Source organism: Leptinotarsa decemlineata, unplaced genomic scaffold (assembly GCF_025532065.1).
Source record: "Leptinotarsa decemlineata unplaced genomic scaffold, Ldec_3_MD MMD2_tig00000035_RagTag_RagTag, whole genome shotgun sequence".
Lineage (NCBI taxonomy): Eukaryota > Metazoa > Arthropoda > Insecta > Coleoptera > Chrysomelidae > Leptinotarsa > Leptinotarsa decemlineata.
The window spans coordinates 9,683,434-9,711,342 of NW_027412540.1; the positions used below are offsets into that span (position 1 = coordinate 9,683,434).

General features: G+C 34.7%; 1 protein-coding gene across 13 annotated transcripts in view; it reads left to right on the plus strand.

Annotated features, from left to right (window-relative positions):
• The window catches only part of nrm (neuromusculin), a 1,033,009-nt gene that overhangs the window by 995,281 nt on the left and 9,819 nt on the right, over nucleotides 1-27,909 (plus strand). For 9 of the 13 annotated variants that reach the window (XM_074171837.1, XM_074171836.1, XM_074171839.1 and 6 more), the window contains 5 exons: nucleotides 11,465-11,605; nucleotides 11,747-11,780; nucleotides 24,892-25,172; nucleotides 25,238-25,324; nucleotides 27,759-27,901. In XM_074171837.1, the coding sequence (XP_074027938.1) occupies nucleotides 11,465-11,605; nucleotides 11,747-11,780; nucleotides 24,892-25,172; nucleotides 25,238-25,324; nucleotides 27,759-27,901 (686 nt within the window). Of the gene's footprint in view, nucleotides 1-11,464; nucleotides 11,606-11,746; nucleotides 11,781-19,157; nucleotides 19,238-24,891; nucleotides 25,173-25,237; nucleotides 25,325-27,758; nucleotides 27,902-27,909 lie in introns of those variants that run through there. The other 4 variants (XM_074171841.1, XM_074171849.1, XM_074171842.1 and 1 more) reach the window with 4 other exon arrangements.

Sequence of the window (27,909 nt, forward strand, 5' to 3'; positions counted from 1 at the left end):
TCAAAGCTTCAAATTTTTTCTTCCGCAAACTTCCTGTATACTTGAAATAACTTCGAAGATGTTTCGATTCATAGTGTCGTTTAATGGTATAGTCTTTGAGAACAGCTATGGTTTCTTTACAAATTAAACATAGCGCCTCATTACTGGACTCAATCACAAAATACTGAAAGTTCCATTTTTCTTGGAACGTTCTGCATTCACTGTCTATTTTTCGCTTCTTTTCCATACTAACAAATCACACATAAAAACAATAAGTCAAATCAAAATACTTTTATTGACGGCTGTTACTTTACTTCACAATAGACAGTTTCGCTTCCTTCGCCTTTCCTACACAGACTAACTCGCGGTGCGCCGCTAGCCTTTTTATATACAATTATTACTGCCATTTCGAGGTGATCGGAATACACTAGCTAGAACCAGAACTTTTTCGAACCAACACGGTAATTCCAAATATTTAATAACGCCTAATGCCACCTAGCAGGTAGCTGAAAAAGATAGTACATAGTACCACTACTCGCCACTAGATGTCGTTAAGTGTCACAATACACAATAATAATTGAAATGTAAAAAAGCGTAAGTTTGCTTAGGTCACGCACTTTGCGACTATCCTAGTCTAGAAATATAGTTAAGGGCAGAAATTGGCCCTTGGAACAAACTGAAAAAATCATTATGGTCCGAAGGCTTCAAAGTTTGGAGACCCCTGCACTAGACATTTGGAAAACAGCCGATATAAACATCTATCAAAGTAAACTTGAATCTACCCTCTCAAATTCAACATAGCTTTTGAGCATCGAAGTTACATTTTTTGTTCTCTAACAGTATCGCCCCCAATGAAATACTTTTAAAATATCAAATTATCATTTTTGACATTAATGGGTTTTCATTTTCCTAAAATCAGAAACCTTTGAATATGAATCTGGACTGCAAATTGATAAGGTGGTCAGAATAATTTCTTCAAATGAACAATTTGGAGATTTGTTTCTTCCGGGTCACATAACGTGGTAATATGTGTAAATTACACAGTAATTTATTTCAGATACATATTTGTGAAGGGTTTTTTCGTTAGTTGTTTTCTCTCTTTATTTTTTGAAAGTTTTCCACATTTTTTTTTTCATTCGATGATGAGAAAGAAACAAATTATATGAATTTGCGATATAAATATTTTCCTTCCTGAAAGGGGTAATTAATTTCGGGAACTACCTCAGTTCCAAAAGGAAGCTCGGAAAACTGCACTTCAGAATTGAGCGAGGTATCAGTTCAACTTCTCGAAATTCAGTGACTTCTATTGACTAGTTGAATACACCCCTAGATTTAAAAAAAAATCACAATTTGCCGTTCATATTTGATTCTACTCAGATTCAGAATCGGAAGTGAAATTCCATAAATATCAGGAAACCAACAAGAAACTCCCTAAATGATATTTCGAAAATATCGATCCCCTTTGAATCCCAATCTGAAAGATATGAAAATTGTAATTGAAAACTTAATACACGTTTAAAAATGTGTATTCAAAGTATTTTTCACGAAGAAATATTGTAGTCAATAATTTTGCCCATCAAAAATTCGATTATCATTCGAAATTTATGAAACAACAAATGAAATTAGAATGAATAGCTGAAATATCAACTAATGAAATGTATACAGATGCTTATCTCAACGTTTCGAAGGCTGAAATGGGCCTCCGTCTTCAAAATTGAAAAAATCAAACTAGAGTAGCAGTGTTTTTCTCGCTGATTTTTTTTCCAAACATTCTCGGCAGATGTCAAAGGAGTTTTGGTATGTTAAATATGTCAATGTTATTGATTGACTTCAAAAACATTCGATATAGTCTGTTGCTAGATTCTTCTTCAAGACAGGTAGCCAAATATGACCCATATCTAAGGAGCTATTTGAAATACACTTCTGTCTAGATAAGAGAATATACGCTGAATCTCTGAGTTTACATCTCTTGAAGTGGGCTTCATTAGCAATCATTATCGTCTTGTTCCATTCAATTCCATGTTCACCGTCTGATTCCAAAATATGTTCTGACAAATTTTGATCCAATCAATTGTTTATTCCTTCCTGATGTTCATTCTCACACACATTCAATAGTTTTGAACTCATTTCATTTTGAAATTTCCTATATAACATAGTAAAAATAATTTTCAATTCAGCTGAAAATATCAATAAAGAACTGGAACTGATAAAATCTGTTTGTTCATAAATTCAACAAGCACCGACACCTTTCACAAACCATCGTTATACTTCACAAAAGATTAGACTAATCGGAAATAGATATGATGCTGTGAATTCTTACAAATCCACAATTCCACTGAGACCTATACTCACTCATAATGTTCCATAATGTATGTAATCAATTCAATTCAATTCACATTGCATTTATTCAATAACTTGTTATTGTGATGAAAATTATATTGGTGAAACTTTGAGACCATCAAAAGTGCATGAGAATGAACATCGAAATTACATCAGAAATAGATAATTGACTGGAAAAAAATTGTCAGAACACATTTTGAAATCAGAGGAAAAGAATGTAACCAGACGAGAATGATTGTCCACTCTAAGACAAAATTATAAGGTGTATATTCAAGTTGAACTACAAGAAGCCTACAGTCAGTCAACTTGTATAAACCAAAAAAACTATTAGATTTGTCATCCTTACATAAATTCAAATTATGTACCTTCATTAATTTCGCTAAAAATAAGCCCAAACATTCAAATTTGATTTTCAAAATCAATGGTGACCGACACAACCATTTGACGAGATATCGAGGCAAACTGAAAATAATGAAAATATTGCAAAATTATTATAAAGATATCAAATTTTATAATGAGCTACCGATAGCTTGAAAATATTTAATAAACAAAAATTCCTAGTCAATTTGGAAAAAAATTTATTGTTTGTATAAATATATTATCTGATAATTGCATTTATGTTCATGTTGATAATCATATTCAAACATATATGTATGTGTATATGTGTATGTGTTTATTTATGTATATTTATTTTCAGTTCCGATCATTTTCTGTTCCGATTTATATTTTTTTGTGCTCTGTTCGTACTCAGTTATGTTATAGTTAGTTTTTGAGTTATTGTTATTTTCTGATATGAACTTTGTATGTTTCTGGAGAGAATTCTAGAGTGTATTCCTAACATATCAGAAATGGCTGGTATCTGTCTATTCGTCTTGAAAAAAATATGAATAGTGGTGAAATAGCAACAGATTTTCGTCAGAGAATACCTTGTACTCGAAGTCAATCAACAATATCGACATAATTCGCATTTCGAAACTCCTTCGATATCTGTCGGGGAACTTTAGAAATAAAAAAAAATCAGCCAAGAAAATCTGCCAATATACTTAGGTTTTATTCAGTTCCGGAGACAAAGCCAGATTTTAGCCTCCAAAACGTTGAAATAAGCATCTGTATAATTCCTCAGTTGTTTTAATGATAGCCAAAATGATTGAATATGAGTGATAAGTAAAACATTTTTCTTCGTGAAAAATACTTTGAATCCACGCAGTAATTTATCGGGGTGAACTAAAAAATTCGGCGTTTCTAAATTTGTATGAAGTTCTCCATTACATTTTTCATATTTAATAGATTATTGAAGATCGATAAAAAACTGATTTTTCCTCCAAAAATGACTCCCATTCAATATTTCGACAATGTTGTCGAATTGTCATGATATATTAATTACCCATTACGGTTGTTAACGATAAAAAAACATCTTTTAACGAATTATATCCACCCTTCTCATACTCATTTGAGATCGATATTATTTAGCACACCAGGAGCAAAGTAGTCAAATTGGAGAGCCAGGTAAATTTTTCAGGCATGGAGCATGCCAAGATTTATGCACACACTTTTCTCCTGGTTTTTTTCAACTATTACAGTTGACTCACCAAAATTCAACATGTCAGGGTGCAATATTCAGAAAAAACGGATGCGTGTAGCTTGAACGGGGATACGTATTCACAAGAAAATACATAAAAACTAAAACTAAACTTGAAAATATGATTCTAGTCTTCCCCTGATTTTGTCAACTTGATTAACACGCATCAAGAGTCAATACTTTTGTGCTGATGTGGGAAGAGAGTTTTAATAGATGTGCAGATGAGATATGCTGAGAATAATTGTATATCGATGTATATCATACCAAATATATGTATGAATATGTTCCTGAAAACATCTGATATTAAGATTTACCTATATTCAATAAATCTTCTCAAATTTGTACAAACATGAATGCAAAAAATTAAATATTTATATCTACTATATATCTACTACAGAATATACCTACAATTGTTCACATCAACAATGAGTGATTTCTTTTTCGCAAGAATTTCATTATATTCGTTCAGATAATTAATTTTTTTTCTATTACCCACACTCAATACCATCTTGGACCTAACTTCAAGCAAGCTTCATCTTTGGCTTAGTATTAATCTTTGTGGGTACAAACGGTATTTGGATTTTCATTCGCGGTTTCAGATAGTGAAAAAAATATTCAATTCCCAATTTTCTCTCTACTTTTATTATGATACAAGTTCAATCTCCCATGAAGGTTAATCTTTTTTTTATATCTCTGCCCAACTTTGGGGGGTTTACGATTTCACCTGAAAGGCGTACTCTTGATTATAAAGGGTTTATCAATAAGGGCGGGTAGATGTTGAAATGGAATAAAACAAGCTGTGTGTGAGGTATTAACAAAATTATTTTTTTATTTGAAAGGCGCATGTGTGCCATTAAGTGTGGAATGTGACATCATTGAAATGCCCGCCTCGGCTTCTTACGGTGGCACGGATCCGGGTAGTCCAATTTCCAATGACTCTTCCGCATAGATCCGGCTGAATTTAAACGATGGCCTGTGTTATTTTTACCTTTAGGGCATCGTCGATTGTGGTTTATTTGCATAGACCTGCGACTTCACGAAACCCCACAGGAAAAAGTCTAGCGGGGTCAAATCGCATGACCTTGGTGGCCAATTCACATCACCCCTGCGAGAGATAACCTTACCCTCAAATCGTTCATGCAAAATGTCAATCGTGGCGTTTGTTGTGTGACACGTAGCGCCGTCCTGCTGGAACCACATGTCGTCTAGGTATATATGGTTCAATTTGGGCCATAAGAAATTAGTTATCATCGTTCTGTAGCGCTCGCTGTTGACGGTGACCGCCTCACTAACGTCGTTTTAAAAAAAGTACGGACCAATTACGCCGCCGGCCCAAAATCCACACCAAACGGTAACTTTTTGAGGATGCATTATCACCTGGTGAACCTCACGTGGGTTGGTGTCAGCCCATATACGGCAATTTTGCATGTTAACACTGCCATTCATCCAAAAATGCGCCTCGTCACTAAAGATGATTTTTCGACCAAAATTGGGGTCCTCTTCCAAACGATTCGAAGCCCAGTCAGCGAACAAACGGCGTTGTCTATGGTCTTGAACTTTGAGCTCCTGGGTCAGTTGGATCTTGTATGGGTGTAGGCCCAAGTCCCGACGCAAAATTCGCCAAGTTGAAGTCTGCGAAAGGCCGAGTTCTTGTGCACGGCGAGAAATAGACTGCATCGGGTTTTGCTGTACACTTTCACGGACCGCGGCGATGTTCTCGGCCGATCTTGCGTTCCTTGAACGTACGGGTGATGGCTGTTGGCTGTTGGATTGTTTACTGAACCAGTCGTCTCAAATTTGGCCACCAAACGTTGAAGAGTCGACTGTGAAGGGCCACCACGTCTACCGTAAAATGGGCGCAATGCGCGCAACGTTTGCGTTAACGAACACTCATATATATGATGGAATCGGCCGATACTTAATGAAAATCCATAACTAACGTATTCCAAAAACACTTTATTGTGAGATTTTCACTAAATTGTTTTACAAAAACGCAACACGTGTTTCGCCATACAATGGCTTCATCTGGCGTGTGTGAAAATCTCACAATAAAGTGTTTTTGGAATACGTTAACGAACACTCATTTTGATAATAAAGTTTTATCATTTGAACGTGCTGTTCAATCGTGTAACTTGCCATGATGATTTGGCATAAACAACTGAATAAACAAAAGATTTGACAGATGTCACCAAAACAAAATGGCCGCCACGGGGCGCCAAAATCTACCAGCGCCAATTGGAAAACCCTTTATAATATAAAGGCTAAAATTTCAATAAACTTGTGCTATACTTTCATTTTATTTAATCGTTACTTTTTCCTAGCTTTTCTAAAATCCCTGTTATGGGTTTTTACATCTCAAATACATCTACAATACAATTAATTGCAGTTCCTACTAAGTTACTCCAGAAACATTCCATAATGTAACATAATTTTTCTTGAGACGTGAATTATTTTTCTTGAAATTATAATATTTATCGTTCGATTGCAGATTCTCAAAAATAATATGAAACAGATAAATACTCACAAATAGCTGATATGATTCACAAAAATGAAACAGTGTTGTATAGAGAATTGAAAGAAACACATTTTCCTTATCACGAAGTACTGAAAATGATACTTTCAACATCGCACTGTGTATTGAATATGGAGTCATGATATATCAAATGTATTACTTCATCTAAGATTCAATTGAATAAAAACTGTCCATATCCTCAGAGTTCGACCAGTCTTCTATAACTAACCTACCTTTTTGATATCCAGGCATAGAAAAAAATTATTTAAATCGATGGATGTAGCCAGTACTACGTAGTAGATAATCATGAAAAATGAGAAATAAAACTTTATGAAAGTGGTAAAAAACATAGAAAGTATAACGTCTCTTTTTTAAAAAAAATCTATCTATATTTGAGAAGGATAGCAGCAACAACAGTTTTCAATATTCAAGTATCATATAAACAATCTTTTCAAAATTGAATCCATTTTCCCCCTTCAGGCTACTGATATTTTGAACGAAGTACATTCAAGTGTGCATGTTAGTCATTGATTTTTGTGAGACAACTGTGATACATAGATGATAGTTGCACAAATTCATTTTTGCAATGCACCAATCATATATACGTGAGGTGTAGTTTATGAAAATATACGTAATGAACCAAAGGCGTATCCAGTATTTGTTAGGAATTCAAATACAACGTTTCAAAAAGGATAAATCAAACTTTTTGATAGATAATTGTATGTGAATGATATCTGATGACACTCGAGTTCATGTTTTCGATTTTTGAGTCACATGCATTTGTATTATTTTTGCTGATACACGCCAAGGCATATATTTTGTTACTTGCCATCTATTGCACGTAGAAACGATAGAACAAATATATATTTTGTAATAAAAGACCATGACATTGATTGTTTTGATACCGTAACAAATATTTTTTTTGGGAGAGGTATTTGCCCCTATCCCGTAATCTTCCCTAGCTACATACTAAGAATGTACAAGTTGTAGATACTTCTTTTCAAAATGAGTGAACTTGATTTCCTTGAAAAATTATATTTGAATCAAAAGCAGGTCATTAAAATACCTATTTCTTTTATACGTGATTACATCATTCACTTTGTTATTGATATATCATGCTGCATGCATTACGGGCTGAAGATTATTCTTAGAAACGTCCATATGTTCCTTGGAAACATTTTTCTGAATTACCAATAATTGCATCACATTATTTTGTGTTAATTTTTGTAACGATCAGTGGAAATTTCGCCAGAAGTCTTGAATTGAAATACCCCAGAATATCTTGTTGTGCCTTTAACAGAAATGTCACTACCTATACTATGTCAATCCCATGAGATGTCTGCAGCAAATACATACCAATGTTTATCTTACTGATCAAGTTAGCATTTACCGCATTGTTGTCTTTTTCATATCAGTCAGTACAACTTTTTAATTTTTCGTGAATATAACAGACAAATTTCAACAGAACAGAATCAAAATTCAACAGTACTCTGCTCACTTGATTAGGTTATCGCATTAATATATATCCTCAATTCCTAACTTGAAAAAATTAACTCAACAATACATGTAACCTCACACCTGGATGGCAAGAAGATTTATGGACTTCTGGCACAATATTCCAGGATTAGCTAACTCCAAGGCGTTTATTCACCCTTCGAAGCTTGATACCAAACAGTGCCTGTGCGAAAGTAGCGAATCATATTGGATTTGAATCGCTGGAGATTAAATGAATTTAGAAAAACGTTCTTAGGAAGTTTATTCCACATAAACGCAGTTCTCCAGATGAAAGAGTTCTTAAACAGTGAAGTTCGAGGTAAACTGAGTTGAACCTCAAAATGATGAGCAGCCACATTCCATCGCGTATGTACCTCTCTTAGTGGAATCAAATGTGCCAAGTCACTTGAACACTTCCCGTGAAAGTATCTTCAGAAGAGAGACAAATCTCCAACTCTTCGTCAATGTTCCAAGCTATCAAGGTTGCACGTGATGTTGGCTTCTCCAATCAGGCAGACGGCTCTCTTCTGGATAGAATCCAGCAGCTTCAGGGTATGTTTGGGGGCGGAGCTTGATACATGAGAACAATACTCCAAAGAAGGTCTAATCTGAGCTTTATAGAGCATTAAAAATTGCTGAGATGTGTACAGTTTTCAGATTCGGAACAGTGTTCCAAGCTTTTGAGAAGCAGCCTTTGCAATTCCAACGACATGATTGTGCCAAGACATATTGGTATCCATTTTTACCCCCGACAAACCTATCGAAGCAGAAAGCAAAATTGTCTGACCTGACATTATTAAGTATATCCGGTTCGGATATATTTATCTTCTTGAAGAAAACTGATGCCTGGGTTTTTGTCGTATATCCTCTTCGTGGAGTCAACCACTAAAGACATTCAATCAACCAGAAGCCAACCAGGATTCCTGACCGTGATGGAGAATGTGCTATTCTTCTAAATCTGTACTTTAACCAATCTAGAAATTTACACAATCACCGTAAGGTCTCCATTGGGACGTTTTGGCCACAAACTCATTTCAGTGTTGAGTGAATTACCGATAAAAGTTAGGGAACAATCTAAGCCGCCCGAAGTTTGGCAGTTAAGATCAGCTGAATGAGATAATATTCAAAATCATAACCAAAACTCAAATTGTCCCTGGCTAGATGTTTGTTTCAGCTCTAAAGATCCATCAACTTGTTCTTCTGAAGTCACGGAAGTTATGCTATCAGCCATGGATGTATATATTCCTTTTTTCAATGAAACGACCTTCTAACGGCAAACATTGTTTCAACAAAAATTGCGAGCAAGCTGTCGCCTCCAAAAATCTTATCTACCGGCAGTGGCGCAAAAATCCCAGTGCCAAAAATCGAACTAGGTTTGTGAATGCTCGCTGTAAATTCAGGATAAATGAAAGCAAAGAACTTCACAATCGGAGAATTAGGGATAAACTGCTTGCCAATCCCAACGGGTCTAGATCCTTCTGCTCGGTAGCCAAAACTGTTAATAATAACTTTTTTATAAAATCTACAATTCCACCACTAACACACGTGAATGGTTCAATTGCAACAACAGCCATAGAGAAAGTAAATCTACTAGCTGAAATATTTGCGTCCCACTCCACAGTCGATTTTCTGGGAAAGGCACCTCCCACTATTTCCACACTACAATCCACAATGCCGAAAATCAATTTTCAAGAGCGTAAAGTCATGTCAATTTTGAAACAGTTCAATATTAACAAGGCCCTGATGAAGTGCCCGTCATCGTACTCAAAAAGTGCGCAAATGAACTCGCACCACTGTTTTGCAGACTTTTCAACCTGTTTTATGAGACAGGGGTTTTTCCTTTTTGTTGGAAGATTACTCACCTTCAGCATATTCCCAAAAAGGGCAAGAAAAATCTTCAGTCGCTTTGTTATCAGTGATATAAAATATCATTGAGACCACCACCATATTCTCAAATATTTGGAGGGCTTCAACTTCTTGAGTGATCATCAATATGGCTTTCGGAAACAAAGATCAACAGTTTTCTATCTATCGTATGTAACTCATACTTGGAATAACGCAATCGAAAAACATTGAGAATCAAAAGCTGTTGCGCTTGATATTTCTAAGGCCTTTGACCGTGTGTGGCATGAGAGTTTGCTGGCCAAACTTCGATGCTATGGCTTGGAATAACACAATATAGCTACATGGAGAGTCAAGAGCTGTTGCGCTTGATATTTCTGAGGCCTTTGACCGTGTGTGGCATGAGGGTTTGCTTGCCAAACTTCGATGCTATGGCTTGTCGGATCATTTTTTTGTATGGCTGTTTAGCTTCCTGAAAGAACATTCCCTGCAAATGGCCGTCGATGGATATCTCTCGAATACTTTCACCATCAATGCTGGTGTTCCCCAGGAATCCATATTGTCTCCAACCCTCTTTTTATTCAATTACTGGGGTGAAAGTAACCAGGTTCAATTTGATGCCACAAAAACCCAGGCATCGGTTTTCTCCAAGAAGATAAATGTCTCCGAACCGGATATGATAATGTCATAATAATTCAGCTTTCTGCTTCGAAAAATTTGTTGGGGGTTGAAATGGACACCTACATGTCTTAGCACTGTACACAGCTCAGCAACTTTTGATGCTTCATAAAGCTCAGATCATATCTTCTTTGGAGTATTGTTCTCATGTATGGAGTTCAACCTTCAAACATACCCTGAAGGTGCTGGATTCCATCCAGAAAAGAGCCATACGCCTGGTTGGAGAGGCGAACATCACGTGCAACCTTGATAGCCCAGAACATCAAAGAAAGGTTGGAGATTTGTCTCTCTCTTATAGATACTTTAACGGAAGGTGTTCACGTGACTTGGCACATTTGATTCAACAAGAGCGGTACGTATCAGAAATACGCGACGGACTGTGACTGCTCATCGTTTTGAGGTTCAACCCAGTACACCTTGAACTTCACTGTTTAAGAACTCTTTCATCTGGAAAACTGTGATTATGTAGAATAAACTTCCCGAGAATGTATTTCCAAATGGATTTAATCTCCAGCGATTCAAATCCGATGTGAATCGTTACTTTCGCACAGGCAACGCTCTGAGAGCGTCTTGAGGATATTACTGTAGTACTTGTGTGTTGTCCTTAAAAAAAACAAATGAATGGATACTCATTTATGTTTTCGAATTTTGAATCTAAAATCGCAAACGCTGCGTAAATATTACTCTGGCATACAGTTACTTCCAAAATGTACCGCTGATTTTCAAATTACAGATATAAATCACTGCTAATTCAGTATAAGATGAGCTGAAAAATCTAAATGAATAATTTTGTGTTTTTTTTTCTTCAGGAATTCAGATGAGAGAAATGCCGAATAGCCTTGAAATGATAAACAATCAAATAAATAGACGTTTTTAGAAATTTGAACGCCAATAAAAATTCAGAGAATTTGAGGAAACCCTTGAAATGTATATAAGTAAATGATAATACACTCTCAGTGAAATGGTTCACTATTTGTCATACATACAAATACAATCATTCTTTGGTTTGTTCATGATACATATCCACATTTTTTTTCTAGGTAATCTTTCTTGGTGGAAAACTCTCAATCAAGATAAACTCATCATCATCATCGCATCTATCGTGGCAATCGTGGTTGTTGTTATCATAATCTGCCTAATAATTATAATCCTATGTCGAAGAAAACGAGCAGATACAAAATGTGAGTTGGTTTCCATGTTTGATGTAGTTGCAAACCTAACATTCAGATGTCCATATCGAAACAAAATCTTCTCCTACGATATTTTGTAATGTTTTGTATATTTATTAACTTTTTTCGTTTTTTTTTTTCTGCTAACACCAGTCAATAACCCTCTGGAAATGGAAGAACGAGAAAAGTAAGTGTTTTGTTTGATTTTTTTAAGGTAAACATTGTACAATAGTGTAAATAAATTGATACTTGTATATGATTGGTGGTGGTTCATTTCATCAGGGATGGTTTATTACTTGACACTGGGAATTGATCAGTTTCTTCAATTTCTTTTTTGTACATATATTTTTCTTTCATTTAAAAGAAGTTCAGTCTTACCACTTCCACTTGAGAGGTAAGAAAATGTTGCCAGATGTAGCTTAGTTCGGCAATGTTTTGTTGTTTTTGAACTATGAGTATTCTGCACATTTGCATTTTCTTTTTTCTCTCACTGATATATTTATTGAGCTAGAATATTTAAAAAATTGCACGTGTTATATAATTGCGAATAATGAAAAAACTGCATATAATTATTATTGGAAAAACTATTCTAGTTTTTAATAATAATTGGTGGGAAAATATTTAGTATCGCACAATATCGCTAGATAAAAACGCATTTTGCTAGTAATGATTGAAATGAAATACCAACAGAAACAATCATTCTATCAATGAAATTTATTCGGATGAGAATGTCATCAAAGAATATTTTTTTCATCAGTAAATGCTTAAATGCCTATTTCTAGAATACGTGCTTCCCGAACATGAATCAATGAAACACCAATAATATCTTTCATTGGTTAACTAGCGTTATCAACACTAATCAACGACAATTTCCTACCTTGAATATTTCCGAAACGAATAGAAAAAAATCATTTCGAGTCCACGCGATATTCGTGGCTTCATTCCCTCCCCACATGCACCCAATGCTCTCTCAACTTTTTGGAATAGTAAGAAACTATGTGTTTACATTATTTGAAGCGTCTTTATGGGTAGAATATCGTCTTAGAATTCAAGATTATTTCAATAACCCCAACAAAATGGTGGCATAAATTTCATTGGAACTGAATCTCAAACTATGTCCTTGAAGTTTCCAGGGTATACAGTTTTGTGCAGACGTGATATTCGTGACTTCAGCTCCGTAAGCTCCTCCCTCAACTTTATTTTCGCTTATTCTGATGACCTTGAGGTACGAGCATCAAGGATTTCTGATATTTTCGCATGTTTAGAAAATATTCGGAGTTCATTTTAAATATAATTTGAACACCTCCATTTTGTTTCGTGTATTTAGAATGATCTGAAGTTTTGAGATGATGTTTTACTTGATGAGACCTTTCAAATTACGTATCATACACGGAATCATGCTATTTGAAATAGTTCACAGAGGGGCTTAATGTGAGCGGATTTCGAAGATTTCTATCCTTCTATCTACAGTGTGTAAAAGCCAAATGGAATAAATTCATTATTTCGGTTATGGTACATACTTCAACAAAATCCCGAAACACGTCAAATTTAAATTATAATTTGACATACTTCAACTGAAAAATACTACCCCTACCTTCAAACCCAGTCGAATGACAGGTACAACCCCCAATTTTTCAAATGAGAAGTATAGGCTTGTGATAAATCGTTTGGAAGGTCTTTTTATTTTCTATTCAGAAATGTTATCGCTTTCAAGTTTATTTCAACAATTAAGATAAAATAAATTAAAATCATGTGGTTACCAAAATTCGATAAGATACACTCAAAACCTATTACAGTATACTCAAAACTTATTTCATGTTGAGGTAGTGATAATAAGAAAGTAAGCAAAAACTATAGCAAAATTTTTTTAGATGGTATCTTTTGAAAAATTTTTAATGATTTCCGTGGCAACGTTAGTTTGAAACGCCTTGTCAACTTGAAATACTGACAACATTAGTTGTTAGTATTTCAATTTAAGTTTGAAGTTTGTTAACTTAAAGTCTGACAAAAAGTTAGATTAACGGAAATGCATAAAATAAAAGTTTTACAAATGATTGGTTACGGAGATAAAACCCGAACACAACAGGAAATAGCTCACCTATTTCATGAGAAATTAACTAATTTACCGCCCATATCTTAAGGAATAATAAGCAAAATAGAGAAGCAGTTTCTCCAGCTTGGTCATGTGGGGCAGATAAAAAAAGCAGCTGCCAATGCAATGAGTGGTGAACTCAAATTAGATGTGATGCTTGAGTTTGAGGAAAACCCACATACATCGAGTCGACAGGCATCGACTACATTCAATGTATTCATCCCCACAAAATGATACCTATTCAGGAGCTCATGACAGACGATTTTGATAGAACTTATTTTTGTGAGCAAATGATGGACATGTTGGATAACAATATCATCCAATTAGAAGACGTTATGTTTCCTGGTGAGTGTACGTTGTCTCTTAACGGTCATGCTAATCGGCAAAATTGTCACTACTGGTCAGCGGAAAATCCTCACTGGATGAGAGAAGAACACACGCAATACCCTCAAAAGGATTGAATTGTAGGAAACCATATCGTTAGTCCCTTTTCATTGAGGGCAACTTGAATGGCGATAATTATTTGGCACTACTTCAAAATGGTGTCATTCCAAGTTTAGCAAATTTGTATCCTGATTCAGGAAACCCTCAAGTTCCAGTGAATACGATATGGTTTTAGCAGTAGGGAGCACCACCACATAACCAAGTTAATGTACGACATTACCTCGATACAACATTTCCCAATCGGTGGATAGGGAGGTGAACATTTTGAACATCTACTTCGTTAACATCCATAGTTCTTTTTCGTATCCTAGATTTTATTACGTTTTGCATTACATTTTAGTTTTTGAGTGTATTTTGCCGAATTTCGGTTCCCACATGATTTTAATTAATTTTATCTCAATTGTTGCAATACACTTGAAAGTGATAACATTTTGAATAGAGAATGAAGAGATCTTTCAAACGATATATCACAAACCTATACTTCCTGTTTAAAACATTGGGGGTTGTACCTGTCACTCAAAGGGTGTTGAAGGTAGATGTAGCATTTTTTGTATTGAAAAATGTCAAATTATAATTTAAATTTGACGTGTTTCGAGATTTTTTTCAAATAGGTACACTACGTACAGTAACCCAAATAATGAATATATTCAATTTGGCTTTTACACACTGTATATCTAATCAGAAATATTCAGAGTGAAAAGTTTTTTTGTGGTAACCCTGTATAATAAACCAAAAAACTGGAAAATGATGTTGATAGATGCCAGTCATAATGAGCCAGTCATACTGAGCAGTTGTTGTGATAAGACCACATACATAATTGGATATTCACTCAAAGCGTAACGGGATATTTTACTGTCAAATATGAAAACATAAGAATATACTATACATGCCATACTTCTATTAGAAGTTCGAGGTGATGGAACGTATGCATGAAAGTTCTAGGTATCATTTCATTGGTACTTATAGAATTATTCACCAACATACAGTATACCGAGTAAAATTTTGATGTACTAGTATCAAAGTGGGGTTTTCTGAAAGAAATGTTATATGTTACTGTCCATAGTCTGATTTTGTTGAAGAAATAGGTCAATTAAAAAATTGCAGAATTTTATAAATATGTGAAGAACATTTCACAAATCGCAAAATTGATGTTTCATTTGTTAGATTTGTCTCCGCAAAAAATAGCACTACTATTGAAGCATTCTGTAAAATGAGAAAAAATATTGAGAAAACTGACAGTTGTCATGGTGGCTGCGAAGACAATTGAGGTTATGATATTTGCACTAATGAATGACTGTAATGTCATTTTAGAAGCGAATCAGCAATATCCATCACAGTGTAGAGGAATTGAATATTTCACAACGAAGCCGTAATACAACTAGATTGCCGATTGTTGCGAATCAATCCATTGCTGATGAAAAATAAATCACACAAAAAAGCGCCGTATTTAGTGTTGCACGGACAGCTGTTTTGCAGTAGATCTCCTGTTTCAACTCTCGATCTTTTCATAAACTACACCTCACGATTTGATCTCCACAAACTTTATTTGAAGAATATATCACGACATGTTTCGCTTATTGTTTTCAAAATTGAGCTCATTAATTTCCAAACTTTCTGGAATTAAGTATACCATAACTGAGGAATATGTAAAGTGATAAAATGGTTTTTATTCACGTTAATGCAATAGACAGATTGGTTATCGATGACTCACTCTGCACTGTTACGAATAATGCTCAAACAATATTTTAACAAGTGTCTGACGAACAGTAGCCCGTCTCTCAAATCTTTTTTCAGCATACAAGGTTTCTATATTGTATATCCCAATTTATTGTCAATTTTATAGGTTTTTCAAATTCGTGACTATGCATAGGTATCTCGTGAACGGTAAGAGATAGAAAGTAGGTTACACAAACCTGTAAAACAAACCTGTAGTGCTCTGTACTGCAGTTTTTACCTTTTCCTTTTTGTTGTTATATCTAATTCCACCCAATAAAGACCATTATTAAAAATTTTTTTTTTCCTCACCTTAGTATACGCTGGTCAGGCCCTATCCCCCGAAGCCCTGATACATTCGGGGGAGCGCGCCAGCATTATCAACCAACAACCATTCCCCACACCGTGGGGTAAGTGATAATTGGGTCCAAGAATCATATGCCCTGAGTAAGCGCAGTGAGCCAATAATGACATCCTTTCACATTTGTCCGGCTAATATGTTTGCCTTAGTACCGCAAGCCGGTATGATTTTGAGATTCGAGAAGTAGAAAGGGCATCATTCTGACCAAGACTCTAATAATCAGAACAACCATCTTGATGGAGGGGTCTGGATAGTATTTGCGAAGTTGAAAAAAAAAATCTCGATATGTTATCCGATTTTCCTCCACTTTTCGAAATATATTTGTCTCGTCGGGAGCTGAAAACTTCACGACAAATATCATTCGCTTTGGTGTTCTAGAAGGACTATTTGTCATTATCATCATTATTATTATTATTATTATTAATGATAATAATATCATTATGATTTTCATTTTGATCATTAAATCATGACAAATTGGCCTATTTTTGAGTTCTGTTGAAAGATGTGGGAAAATCAAAAAATTTGAAAATTATTTTTTCTTTGCTTTCTTATTTGCAGGGATATTAAAAGTATCTTTCCACTTTCGTGTCGGAACTTCCATTGGACTAACAAAATAAAATAGAATTTTTACACAAGATGTCATCGGACTCGAGGTGCATTTAGCTTTGAAATTTTATATGAAGACCTTTATTTTTTTAGCAATTGCTTTAACGCGTAAAAAAACCTCTCTGGAAACATCAGTGGTTTGACATATCAACACAGTCCAGATTTCCTGTGGAATCTAATGAAGCATAAATTATTAAATAATTTGGTAATATTTTATTAAAACAACGATAAAAATAAAATAAAAACAACAATAGAAATTAATTGGCGCTCCGGGGCGACTTCATTGATTCCAGTGGCGCATTTGCTTTTTCAGCTGCAGGAAAACCCGAAAAAACCTGCAGCACCACATCATCATAATTTGGTGATTATCTAATTACCGAAACTATCGTGAATATCAAAATATTTTTGAATCTACGATATCATATGGACATTACCAATAAAAAATTACTACAGAAGATATTAAAAAGTTTAAGGCGCCCAAGTCGGACTCAATCTATTATAAAAATTCTATATCCATTGGCAAATGAAAGTTACTACGGCAATGCTTGAACAGATTTTCAGTTCTCTGCAAATGAAGAAAATGCAGCAAAAATTTCATTTCGACATTTTTACGTATATATCTCTAACAAAAAAAACCTGGAATTAATTTTTCAGTATTTGTTTTCAAAAATCTATTGGAATATCCTTTCCTGTCAACCAGATGTCGCCCTCTACGAACGAAACCCATCAGAAGTCGAAACTTATGCGAGATAACTATTAACGAGGCCTTACCTTTCATTCAGTAGTTCCAGAAAAGAGACAACTTTATAATTCAGACGACTCTGTATTCCCCACCATTCACGAGATTTCCATGCATAGAATTTTTTGTATAGTATACATAGATAGGCTGAAAAGTTCGTAGACTGACACACAGATGGCACTACTAGTATTGAATCAATATGATTTTCAGTTAACCCCAACCTTCAAGACAAACGTGTACAAACTTCACAGCTGTCGGACTATTAGTTTATTTCGTGTGTTGATAAAGCATTCAGTGTCACTATTTTTATTCGGAATTCAAGCTCGAACAGAAGTTTTATTCAGGTTTGAAACCCGAATAAAAGTAGTGACACTGAAAACCGTTTGCACCAGGAAAATCAGCCGTTAAAAAGTGGTTTGCTAAGTTTGAACAAGTTGAAATAACCACCGAGGACGATGCACGCGGTGGAGGCCCCAAAGAGGCTATTACCAAAGAAAACACCAAAAAAGTCCACAAAATAAATTTGGATGACCGCAAAGTGATGTTGATCGAGATAGCTGAAGCTCGAAAGATATCAAAGGAATGTATTAGATATATCCTGCATGAATATTTGGGTATGTGAGAGCTCTCTTCAAAGTGAGTGTCCCGCGAGCTCTTAATCGACCGAAAACAACAACGAATTGATGATTCTGAACAGTGTTTGGAGCTGTTCTACCGTGAAAAAAACACGAATTAGTGCATCGATATGTGACAAAGGCTGCATCATTTCACACCAGTATCAAAACGATCGTCATCTGAGTGAACTGCACATCGTGAACCGACTCCAAAGCGTGCAAAAACGTACTCGTAACACTCGGCTGGCAAAGTTATGGTATCAGTATTTTGGGATGCGCTTGGTATAATATTCATCGACTATCTTCAGAAGTGTAATACCATTAACAGTGAATATTACATAGCGTTATTTGAGCACTTGAACGACGAAATTGCGGTCTCATATGAAGAAAAAGTTAGTGCGGTTTCATCAAGACAATGTACCGTGTCACAAATCAATGAAAACTATGGCAAACTTGCATGAATTGGGCTTCAAATTGCTTCCGCATCCACCGTATTCTCCAGACCTGGCCCCAGTCTGTTCTCAGACCTCAAAAGAATGCTCGCTAGAAAAAAACTAGCGCCGATGGAAAGATAATCGTCGAAACTGAGCCTTATTTTGAGACTATATAATGTATTGAATTATGTATTAATTAAATAAATATAGAATTAATTGGTAGTAGCTTAATGACGAAAACAATCATACATCTTCGAATATCTTTCTGTGGAAGATTTTAGCGATATTTCTTTTCAATAGATTTGTAGAAAAGTCCAATAAATGCTTTGAGTGAATATCCTGGCATGCTTTTCATTGTCAAGCAAAATACGTTTCAAATATTTCACCACTAAAATGTTTATTATATTCATTGAAGTAATATCCAAATTCACATCACTCTCTTGGCGAAATTTCGAAACAAATGAACTGTCATAGCTAGGTGACTAGCAGATGTAGGGTGTTAATTTCTTGTAAGTTACGATTTGTTCCATAATCTAATTAACATATTACTACCCTTCTCAGGTTTCTATGCTCACAAAGTCCTGATGTACTTGGCTTGCCTTTAGTGCCCTGCGGTAGGGTCACTTATCTAGGACACCAAGGTACTATCAACTTTACCAACTTCACTTCAACACACTTTAATTTGATTCAGTGCATGTTTCGTGGTTGGCTTTGTTTGAGGTTATTGTTGTAGAACTAAAGGGATCTCTAGATATTTGTGACGGTTTAGACTCTAGGAATTACGGAGTAGTTATAAGCTTTTGAGTATTTCTAATATGAGTCATTTTTTGGAATAAAAACTGTTTTATGGATAGACTTTGTGAATATTTGAATATTCAGGAATTTGAAATGATGAGTAATTTGAAGGATGTACGAAATGTAATAGGCTGACTGTAAGAATACTTTACAAAACCCGAACACGTATTTAAATGAACAATAGTTTCTTTGGGTTTGTTTTCGACGTATCGAGCATTAGGATCTGTTGTAGGATTGAAAACTATGAACCATTTTGTAAAAATTTCACAGTAGAATTGTTGAATGAGTTTATGATATGTACATGAGTGCAGAGTGACCAGAGCAAGTAGTTATTTATGAAGCATTAAATGGTGGCACCAATAAATGGTTTTCCTCAACTCAGAAAACTTCGTGAGCAATTTGACGTTGTGACACAGTGTTTTGAACCTTTGGTATACTAATGACTTCAACATGTGTTTCGATCACCAAGTGATCATCTTCAAGAGGAAGATTAAACTAAATATACATACAATGATGTCCTTATTTGAACCTTATATATACCTCAGCTGGGTACATGCGTCTTAATTGTCTTAGATTAATTTACTCATTTCTACACTCTGATAGGCATCTGGATGCCTGTTGTTATTAACTTGTTTAACTGATGTTAATGAACTGATGCTTATGGAATGGTTTTGGCATATGGATGCCTGTTGTTATTAACTTGTTCAACTGATGTTAATGAACTTCCATATTTTAAGTGTACTAAGTGTTCCTTATATTTTATTTCAATAGATCTTTTAGTCTGTCCAAAATATTTTTCATCGTAGTCCTTACATTTAAATTCGTAGTGTCCTTTGTCTTGTCTTGTCCTTTGAATTTCCTTGAAAGCTCTGTAGTGTATGACTTGTTTTAATTACCACCTTGATACCTAGTTCCTTGAAAATCTTTCCAAAGTTGTTCGTGTATTGGTGGAATGGAACTGAGATATATTCATCTTGGTTTTCGTCATTTCTGAAAGTCCAGGTTTCGTTCATTCTTAGCCTAAACTTTTTCTTTCATATAATATAATCTACAATACCCCTCGACAAACCGTTACTTACTGCTATTTCCTGTATTGTCCGTTTTTCTTTTGTAAACCTCTCATGTGTGAGAGGAAATGTTAAAAGACGATGCACTACAAAATTCAGCCCAGCTAGAGCTAGAATACGATGTCTCTAGGAAGGAAACAAGCACTCAGACGTATACTCCTGACAGTGCATATCACTGCGGATAGCAAAAATGTGCTGGTCTGAATATGGAAGACCCAAAAAAATCAGTAGTCGCTCATCATATTTTGCAACAAAACCATTCCATAGACTTTAATTCAGTAAGATTAGTTGAAACAACAGGCATCTAGATGCCTATGAGAATGTAGAAATGAGTAAACATAATAATATTATCAATAACGATGAAGGACCAATACCTAATTGAATACTATATATTTTTTGACGCATTGTTAGGAACCTTTGGTGTCGTAATAAATATTACTGGAGTTTTTTCTCAACAAGAAACCGTTATTTTAACAGCTCTAGGTATTAAAAATAACCATTATTTTAACACCTCGAGGTGTTGAAATAATGGTTATTTTTAATACCTAGAGCTGTTAAAATAACGGTTTCTTGTTGAGAAAAAACTCCAGTAATATTCTACTATATAGCTTGTTGGAATAATATTTTATTTATCAGATTTACCTGACTATTAGATAGCAACATTGTAAAATTGATTTAAGACTAGTATATAAGACGCAGGTACCTAGCAGAGGTGTTAAAAATAACATTGGGTGTTGGGATAAAACTCCAGTAACATTCAGCAATTTGTAGATATACTCAATTCAAACTCAAATCAAAAGGTTTTGTTTTTTCTACACTTTTTTAGGCTTCTGACATGATTTTCAACCAGATTTTGTTCATGAAATACCAGCGTTTTCCTTTTAGTCATTTCAAGTATCTCAATTGTTTTTCAGTAGAACATTTCATAATACAAGTTGATTATTACTTTTGCATCGATTTATTTTCGTGAAATATCAATTCATCATGTTCATTCTGAATTTTTTGTCATAATTTTCTTCATTTTCATATTTTCTATATACTCATAAACCCTGAAAGTTGTTCAAAAAAACTATTTCAACTTATTTCGATCAACATACGTAATCATTACAATTGATCAACATACAGGGCATTCTTGAGAAGTTCCATTTGCTATTTGGCAACTAGAAAAAATATCAAATCTGCTGTTTGATTTTTATCCAACGAAAAATGCACGTTTCTATAGCATTAAAATTAAACATCCGAGTGTCAGAACCACAGAGCGATCAAATCAAAGTTGGGTAACACATATTTCTTTGATTTAATTTCAATTTTGAAGTATGAAAAAATAAATTATGAATGAGTTTAAATAATTTTTTCTCATAAACTTCGATTGAAGTGTTTGAACGGTAATTTCTAGATAAAAACATATTCATGAAAAATTGTGGAAGGTTTCTTCAAGAAAATATGTTTGTTAATATTTTTGAGTGAACCCAAATAGAAGAATAGACAGAAACAAATATTCATGTTGACTTAACCAAAGGGTTTTGAATAAAATTGAAACCAAAAATCAGAAACGCTGGACAAAATCTGTCTAATTTCTGGTGGTTAACCAGAAGCAGACATTTTTCAGAATACTAGTCTGAATATTTTTGCAAATATTTTCTTTCCTTTTCCACATCTAGTATATATGAAGGGTTAATTGATTTACATAATGCCACTTTCTGGAACAAATTTTGAAAGAGAGAGGTTCTATTTTTTGGTATTGAGATCAAGAATGTTTAGGGTAGAAATATTTTTGGCTCTCAACTACTTCATCATTATGTATGTAGAAAGCGGAGAACTCCCGAAGACAAAAAAATAATCAGTACGTGAATCTTCTAGGAGTTTCAGATAAAAGCACTAGTCTTTACATAGACATCAGCATCTATTCCGATAACTTCGAAAGACGATTCACTCAACCCTTGCAAAAGTATTACGATATTATGTCACTGGAAGGCGTATATGATCTGTCACAATGATAGATTCAGGAATTTCGTTCCTAGAAATGGAAATGAATATGAATGAAGGAAATTATCTCTGACTTGTCTCTGTCTACCGGAGAAAAATCGGCCCAGGGTCTGATTTGGGAGAGGGCAGGCGTGGCTACTGCCCCGGGGCCTTCACAGAAGATGGGCTCCCACAATTTGAATAACATAAATTTACAAATACAAATAATATCGTTATCCCTGTATCAGAAAGCCCTGATTGCAAGTTTCCATTTACTATCAATTTTTGATTTGAATAAGTGAAAAAATCCAAAAACCGGTGGACCCTGCAGTCCTGGGAGCTAGATTTCTGCGAAATCATCAACAACTTTTCGCAAAGTTCCATTCATTAACGCGGTAATTTAGTGTTTAATAAATTGTATTTGACTTTTACAAATTACTACATTCTATGTTGAAATAATTTCATTTGCTGGAAATTAACTTTAAAAAGACTTCACAGAAAAAATTCTTTCGTTCCAAAAATAATCAATAATTCGTTGCCTCAGGGCATCCAAACTTCCAAATCCGGCTCCTTTTGAGCCAGTTTATCAGGAGATGGAAATAATGAACATTGTTGAAATTCTCGATGAGATATTGAGTGTTGCAAACAATCATATTCTATTCTTCATTTATGAATACACTGGTCGGTTACTTGATCAGTGACATGATAATAATAACGTACAGTCGTACCAGCTACCGTGTAGCGAAACACGTCTTGTATGAATGTCTTCTGAAAATCTATCAATTATTATAATCGATTCTTCATTCTTTGTTTCAACATAAAATAACCAAAAATTTAATTTAAAAAATAACTTCTCAATATTTTTCATAAATTATCAATAAATCATTAGAAAATGTGTTGCCGTACACTGATTATCTATTAGTAATACAATATGAGTCATGAATTTGTCGCTGTGATATATTGAAGTTCACGGTATTCAATGGTTCCCAACAGGAATCACACGTTGAAAGGTAAGACCTCGATAGTCCTTAGCTCGCACAAGTTTAGATTTCTAAGACGTGTCGTTCATAGGGGTGCGACAACTGGTAAATGGGAAAGCAGATTTGAACATAACATCTAGTTCAAAAACTGGATATCCTGCAAGCACCACCTTATGGAATCAACTATGCAGACCAACAGTACTGAATCATAACTCATTCAAACTTCCCACTAACACTATTTTTCGGGTTGAATGCCGGCGATTTTCGAATTTCTTCCTGACGTTTTGCTAGCGCGAGTGGCTAGTTTCTTCAGAGGTTTAAACATCTTGAGTTTGTCTTCGATAATTGGGCATTACATCTACGTAAAGCGTATTTATGAGCACTACAGAAAAATCCTTAAGCCGCTCTCAGCGCTCTGTGTGAAAGCAGCGATTCACATTGGATTTGAATCGCTGGAGATAAATCCATTTGGAAAAACGTTCTCAGGAAGTTTATTCCACAAAAACACAGTTCTCCAGATGAAAAAGTTCTTAAACACTGAAGTTCGATGTGTACTGAGTTGAACCTCAAAACGATGAGCAGCAGTGTAGCAGAGCAGCAGTGTATTTCTGATATGTACCGCTCTTGATGGAATCAAATATGACAAGTCACTTGAACACTTCCGGTAGAAGTATCTATAGAAGATGAACAAATCTCCAACCTTTCTTCGATGTTACAGACTCTCAAGATTGCAAGTGATGTTCGCGTCTTCAATCAGGCGAATGGCTCTTTTCTGGATGGAATCCAGCAACTTTCGGGGTATGTTTGGGGACAGAGCTCCATACATGAGAACAATACTCCAAGTAAGGTCTGATCTGAGCTTTATGAAGCATCAATAGTTGCTGAGGTGTGTACTGTTTTCTGGCTCAGAACAGTGTTCCAATCTTTTGAGAAGCAGCCTTTGCAATTCCAGCGACATGATTTTGCCAAGACATATTGGTGTCCATTTCAAACCTCAACAAACTTATGGAAGCAGAAAGCGAAATTGTCTGACCTGACATTATTATATCCGATTCGGAGACATTTATCTTTTTGGAGAAGACCGATGCTTGGGTTTTTGTGGCATTGAATTGAACCTGGTTACTTTTACCCCAATTTGATTAGGTTAACTGCCTAAAGCGTTGACTCGCCACTTGCGCCAGTGAAACGTCAGGAAAGAATCCAAAAATCGACGGTCTCCAAACTCGGAAAATAGTGGCACAGAAAACATCAACCGCGACATCCGTAAGGTTTTTTTCATTCAAGGTTGTATAAAAATCAATGATTTGATTATCTTGCATGTAATTGAGATTATTTCTTTCATTTGTTTTGTTTAATTTTTTTTGGCTAACACAATTTTGTTTTGTTTCATGTTTTTCTTTTTCACCTTGGCTTGTCGGCTTGCTACACAATGTTGATATCCATATAAAATTCCCCCGGCATTGGTATAATTGCTTTCGATAAAAACAGTCCAGATGGTCACCCATCGAACATTTCTGACCAGTACCACTGGCCTCTACAACCTGGTGTCCTTGTTCAGATCAACAAGATGAATAATGTTAATATCAGTCGGATGACTTCTGGAGTCACTCCATTTAAAACTACTTCAGTAATGAGAATAAGAACATTTTCGAAATATAAAAAGAAAAAATCGAAAGTATATGCTAGGCTGGAGAAATTGAAAGATTTCTTGAGCTTAAATGCTGGGCGAGAACGAATTCCTTCTGGAATAACACCCAGCGACAAAGGAGGTAAGATTAATATTTTACAATTTTTTGATTGTGGTGTTCTAAGTTGTCTGTTTTTTGCATGGAAGTTGTGACGTTTAAGAAAGTTCAATCCAGCTCACCGATACAAAGACCTACAGTCATTGCCAGTCGTAAGAGGAAAAAACCAGGGGCAGGTGAGCATGTTTCATTCATTATTATACTACCTTCATTCATTTTCATCTCATTTTTCATCTTCAAATATATCGTATTTGTATTTTCTAGAAGGTATTTTTTGTGAAAGATCTATTGAAGTTTAATGAGGGGGCAAAGTGGTGAGTTCCGCCGAAAAGGTACTGCGTCATATAAACCATTTGAAAGTATAATTAGTCAGTAATTTGTTGTATTCATGAATTCTACCTAGACATTGAATTATCAACTGAAAAAAATGAAATTTCCATACCTGCTTTCCTTAAGTGAGCGACATTTCGGAAAACAATCTTTTTCCGTTTTCAAAACTCGAAAATTGATTAAAAAAATTTCGCTTCAAATGTAAATTTTCGGGTTTTGGAAACAAATATTTTTTTCTGGAACGTAGAATGCTATAGAAAGCTGAGTAAAGCTTCTCAATATGTGTGATAAACGGCTTGTTTATTTTGTGGTAATTCATGATCACTTTAATGAAATGAATAAAACCCTTTCGTCTAATTATCACTGGTTAATTTTATTTATACGACCGGTTTCGGGTTCAACCCCATTATCAAGTATAAAACTGGAATGTGAAATTTGAAAACTTGGTTATATCGGGACTTTTTAGGTAATATGGAAGGACAGGTTGTTGAACGAACCAGGGTGCCAACTTTAAAATTCAACACTGAAGGTTATACTTATAAATTCAAGAGTGGAGACCTACATGAATCGAGTTGCTCGTTTAGGGGTTTATATTTCTGTTTTTTAAATGATTTGTTAATTTCAGTGGCTTCCAACAAATTCATTTTTTTCCTTCATTACATATGTGTAGAATTTTGAGGTTATCTTTACTTTTCTTGTGTTTTGATTCTTAAAGACGTTCGTACATTGTAGATTTTTTTCCAAACAGACGTGTTCACGGAGCCTTACGTCAAAATTTCTTTCGATTTGGCCTGTTTACACTGCAGAGCATTCGCCACACTCTATTCTATATTTACCTGATTTTTTCACTCGTTTGGGTTTGGCATTAAACAGGGTTGTGTCTAAATTATTATTACTTATGGAATTACTTCTCTGAATGCAAAATATCAACAGCTCTCATAAGTGATAGGTACTAATTCAGGCAGAACTCTGTTTAATGTAAAACCCAAACGAGGTAGAATAAAAAAATCAGGTATAGATAGAATAAAGTGTGACGAATGCTCTGCAGTAGGCATATACAGGCCAAACCGGTAGAAATTTTGTAAGGCCCAGTGAACACGTCTGTTCGGACAAAAAATCTACGATGTATGAATATCTTCAAGAATCAAAACACAAGATGAGTGAAGATAACCTCAAAATCCTAGACATATATATAATAAAGGAAAAAAATTAATTTGTTAAAAACTTGGGAATCAACAAATCAATTGAAATCCAGAAATATATACCCTAAACGAGCAACTCGATGGATGTAGGTCTCCACTCTTGAATTTATAAGTTTAACAACCCCTATAATCTTCAGTGTTGAATTTGTAAAGTTGACACCCTGGTTCGTTCAACTTCCTGTTCTTCCATCTTACCTAAAAACTCCCGTTATAACCGAGTTTTCAAATTTCACATTTCAGTTTTATACTTAATGATGGGGTTAAACCCGAAACCGGTAGTATAAATAAAATTAACTAGTGGTAATTAGACAAAAGTGTTTTATTCATTTCATTCAAATGTTTTTCAATTAATTATTCAATCTGAAGGCAAAATTCATGAATACTGAGTGTTTAGATTTAGACTCTTCGGTGGTTTATGTTACGCAGTAATTTTCCGGGGTGAACTTTACAGATTGTCCTTTGTAACACTCCAGCAGATTCTCTGATTTAGTTTTGTTCATTTTTTAGATTTTGGAAGATTATTCACCCGAAAAACTGTCAGAAACTCCAAATCGCTCCAATGATGAGAAAGTTTTATTGCGCTAACTATGTCGAACCTTGGTCTATTGTCTCAATGTGATTATTGATTTTCCATCAATACAGTTTCTACTTTTTGTTCTGTAAAACTATAAATAACAGGAAGTTACTTGCCCAATCACTTTGTTATTCACATCAGTCATTTATTTTTTGTTGTTTTACCCTTTTTTATCATTAATTTATATTCTCGTATTCCTAATTTTGAATAAGGATCTTCAATAATATATAACTTTTCAGTTGAATATTTCCTCATTATGTTTTCTATTCATTCGAAATCTCTTGTGCATAATTCTTTGTTGTAGATATTATAATAGCACCCATTATCTATTCCTTTTTCATTTCATTTTTATGTTTTGAGGAATTATATATTTTCAATTATGATTATGGACAAGGTAAGGCTCAAATAAACTCTATAGTTTATTTTCAAATTTTGAATGTGTTACTGTTTTTTTTCAAGTATTTCAATATACACTCGCACATATCCAATATTTTTTATTTTCAGCACCCAACCTATCTTCTATAGAAGATAAACCGAGGCTGGGGGTTGCCCTACCGCTTGGAGGTACAGCAGACCCCTCAAATGACCCTGATAAAGGATTTTACGAAAATCTTCCTTTCCATGGCATGCAGAATCCACCAAATAAGGTAAAGTA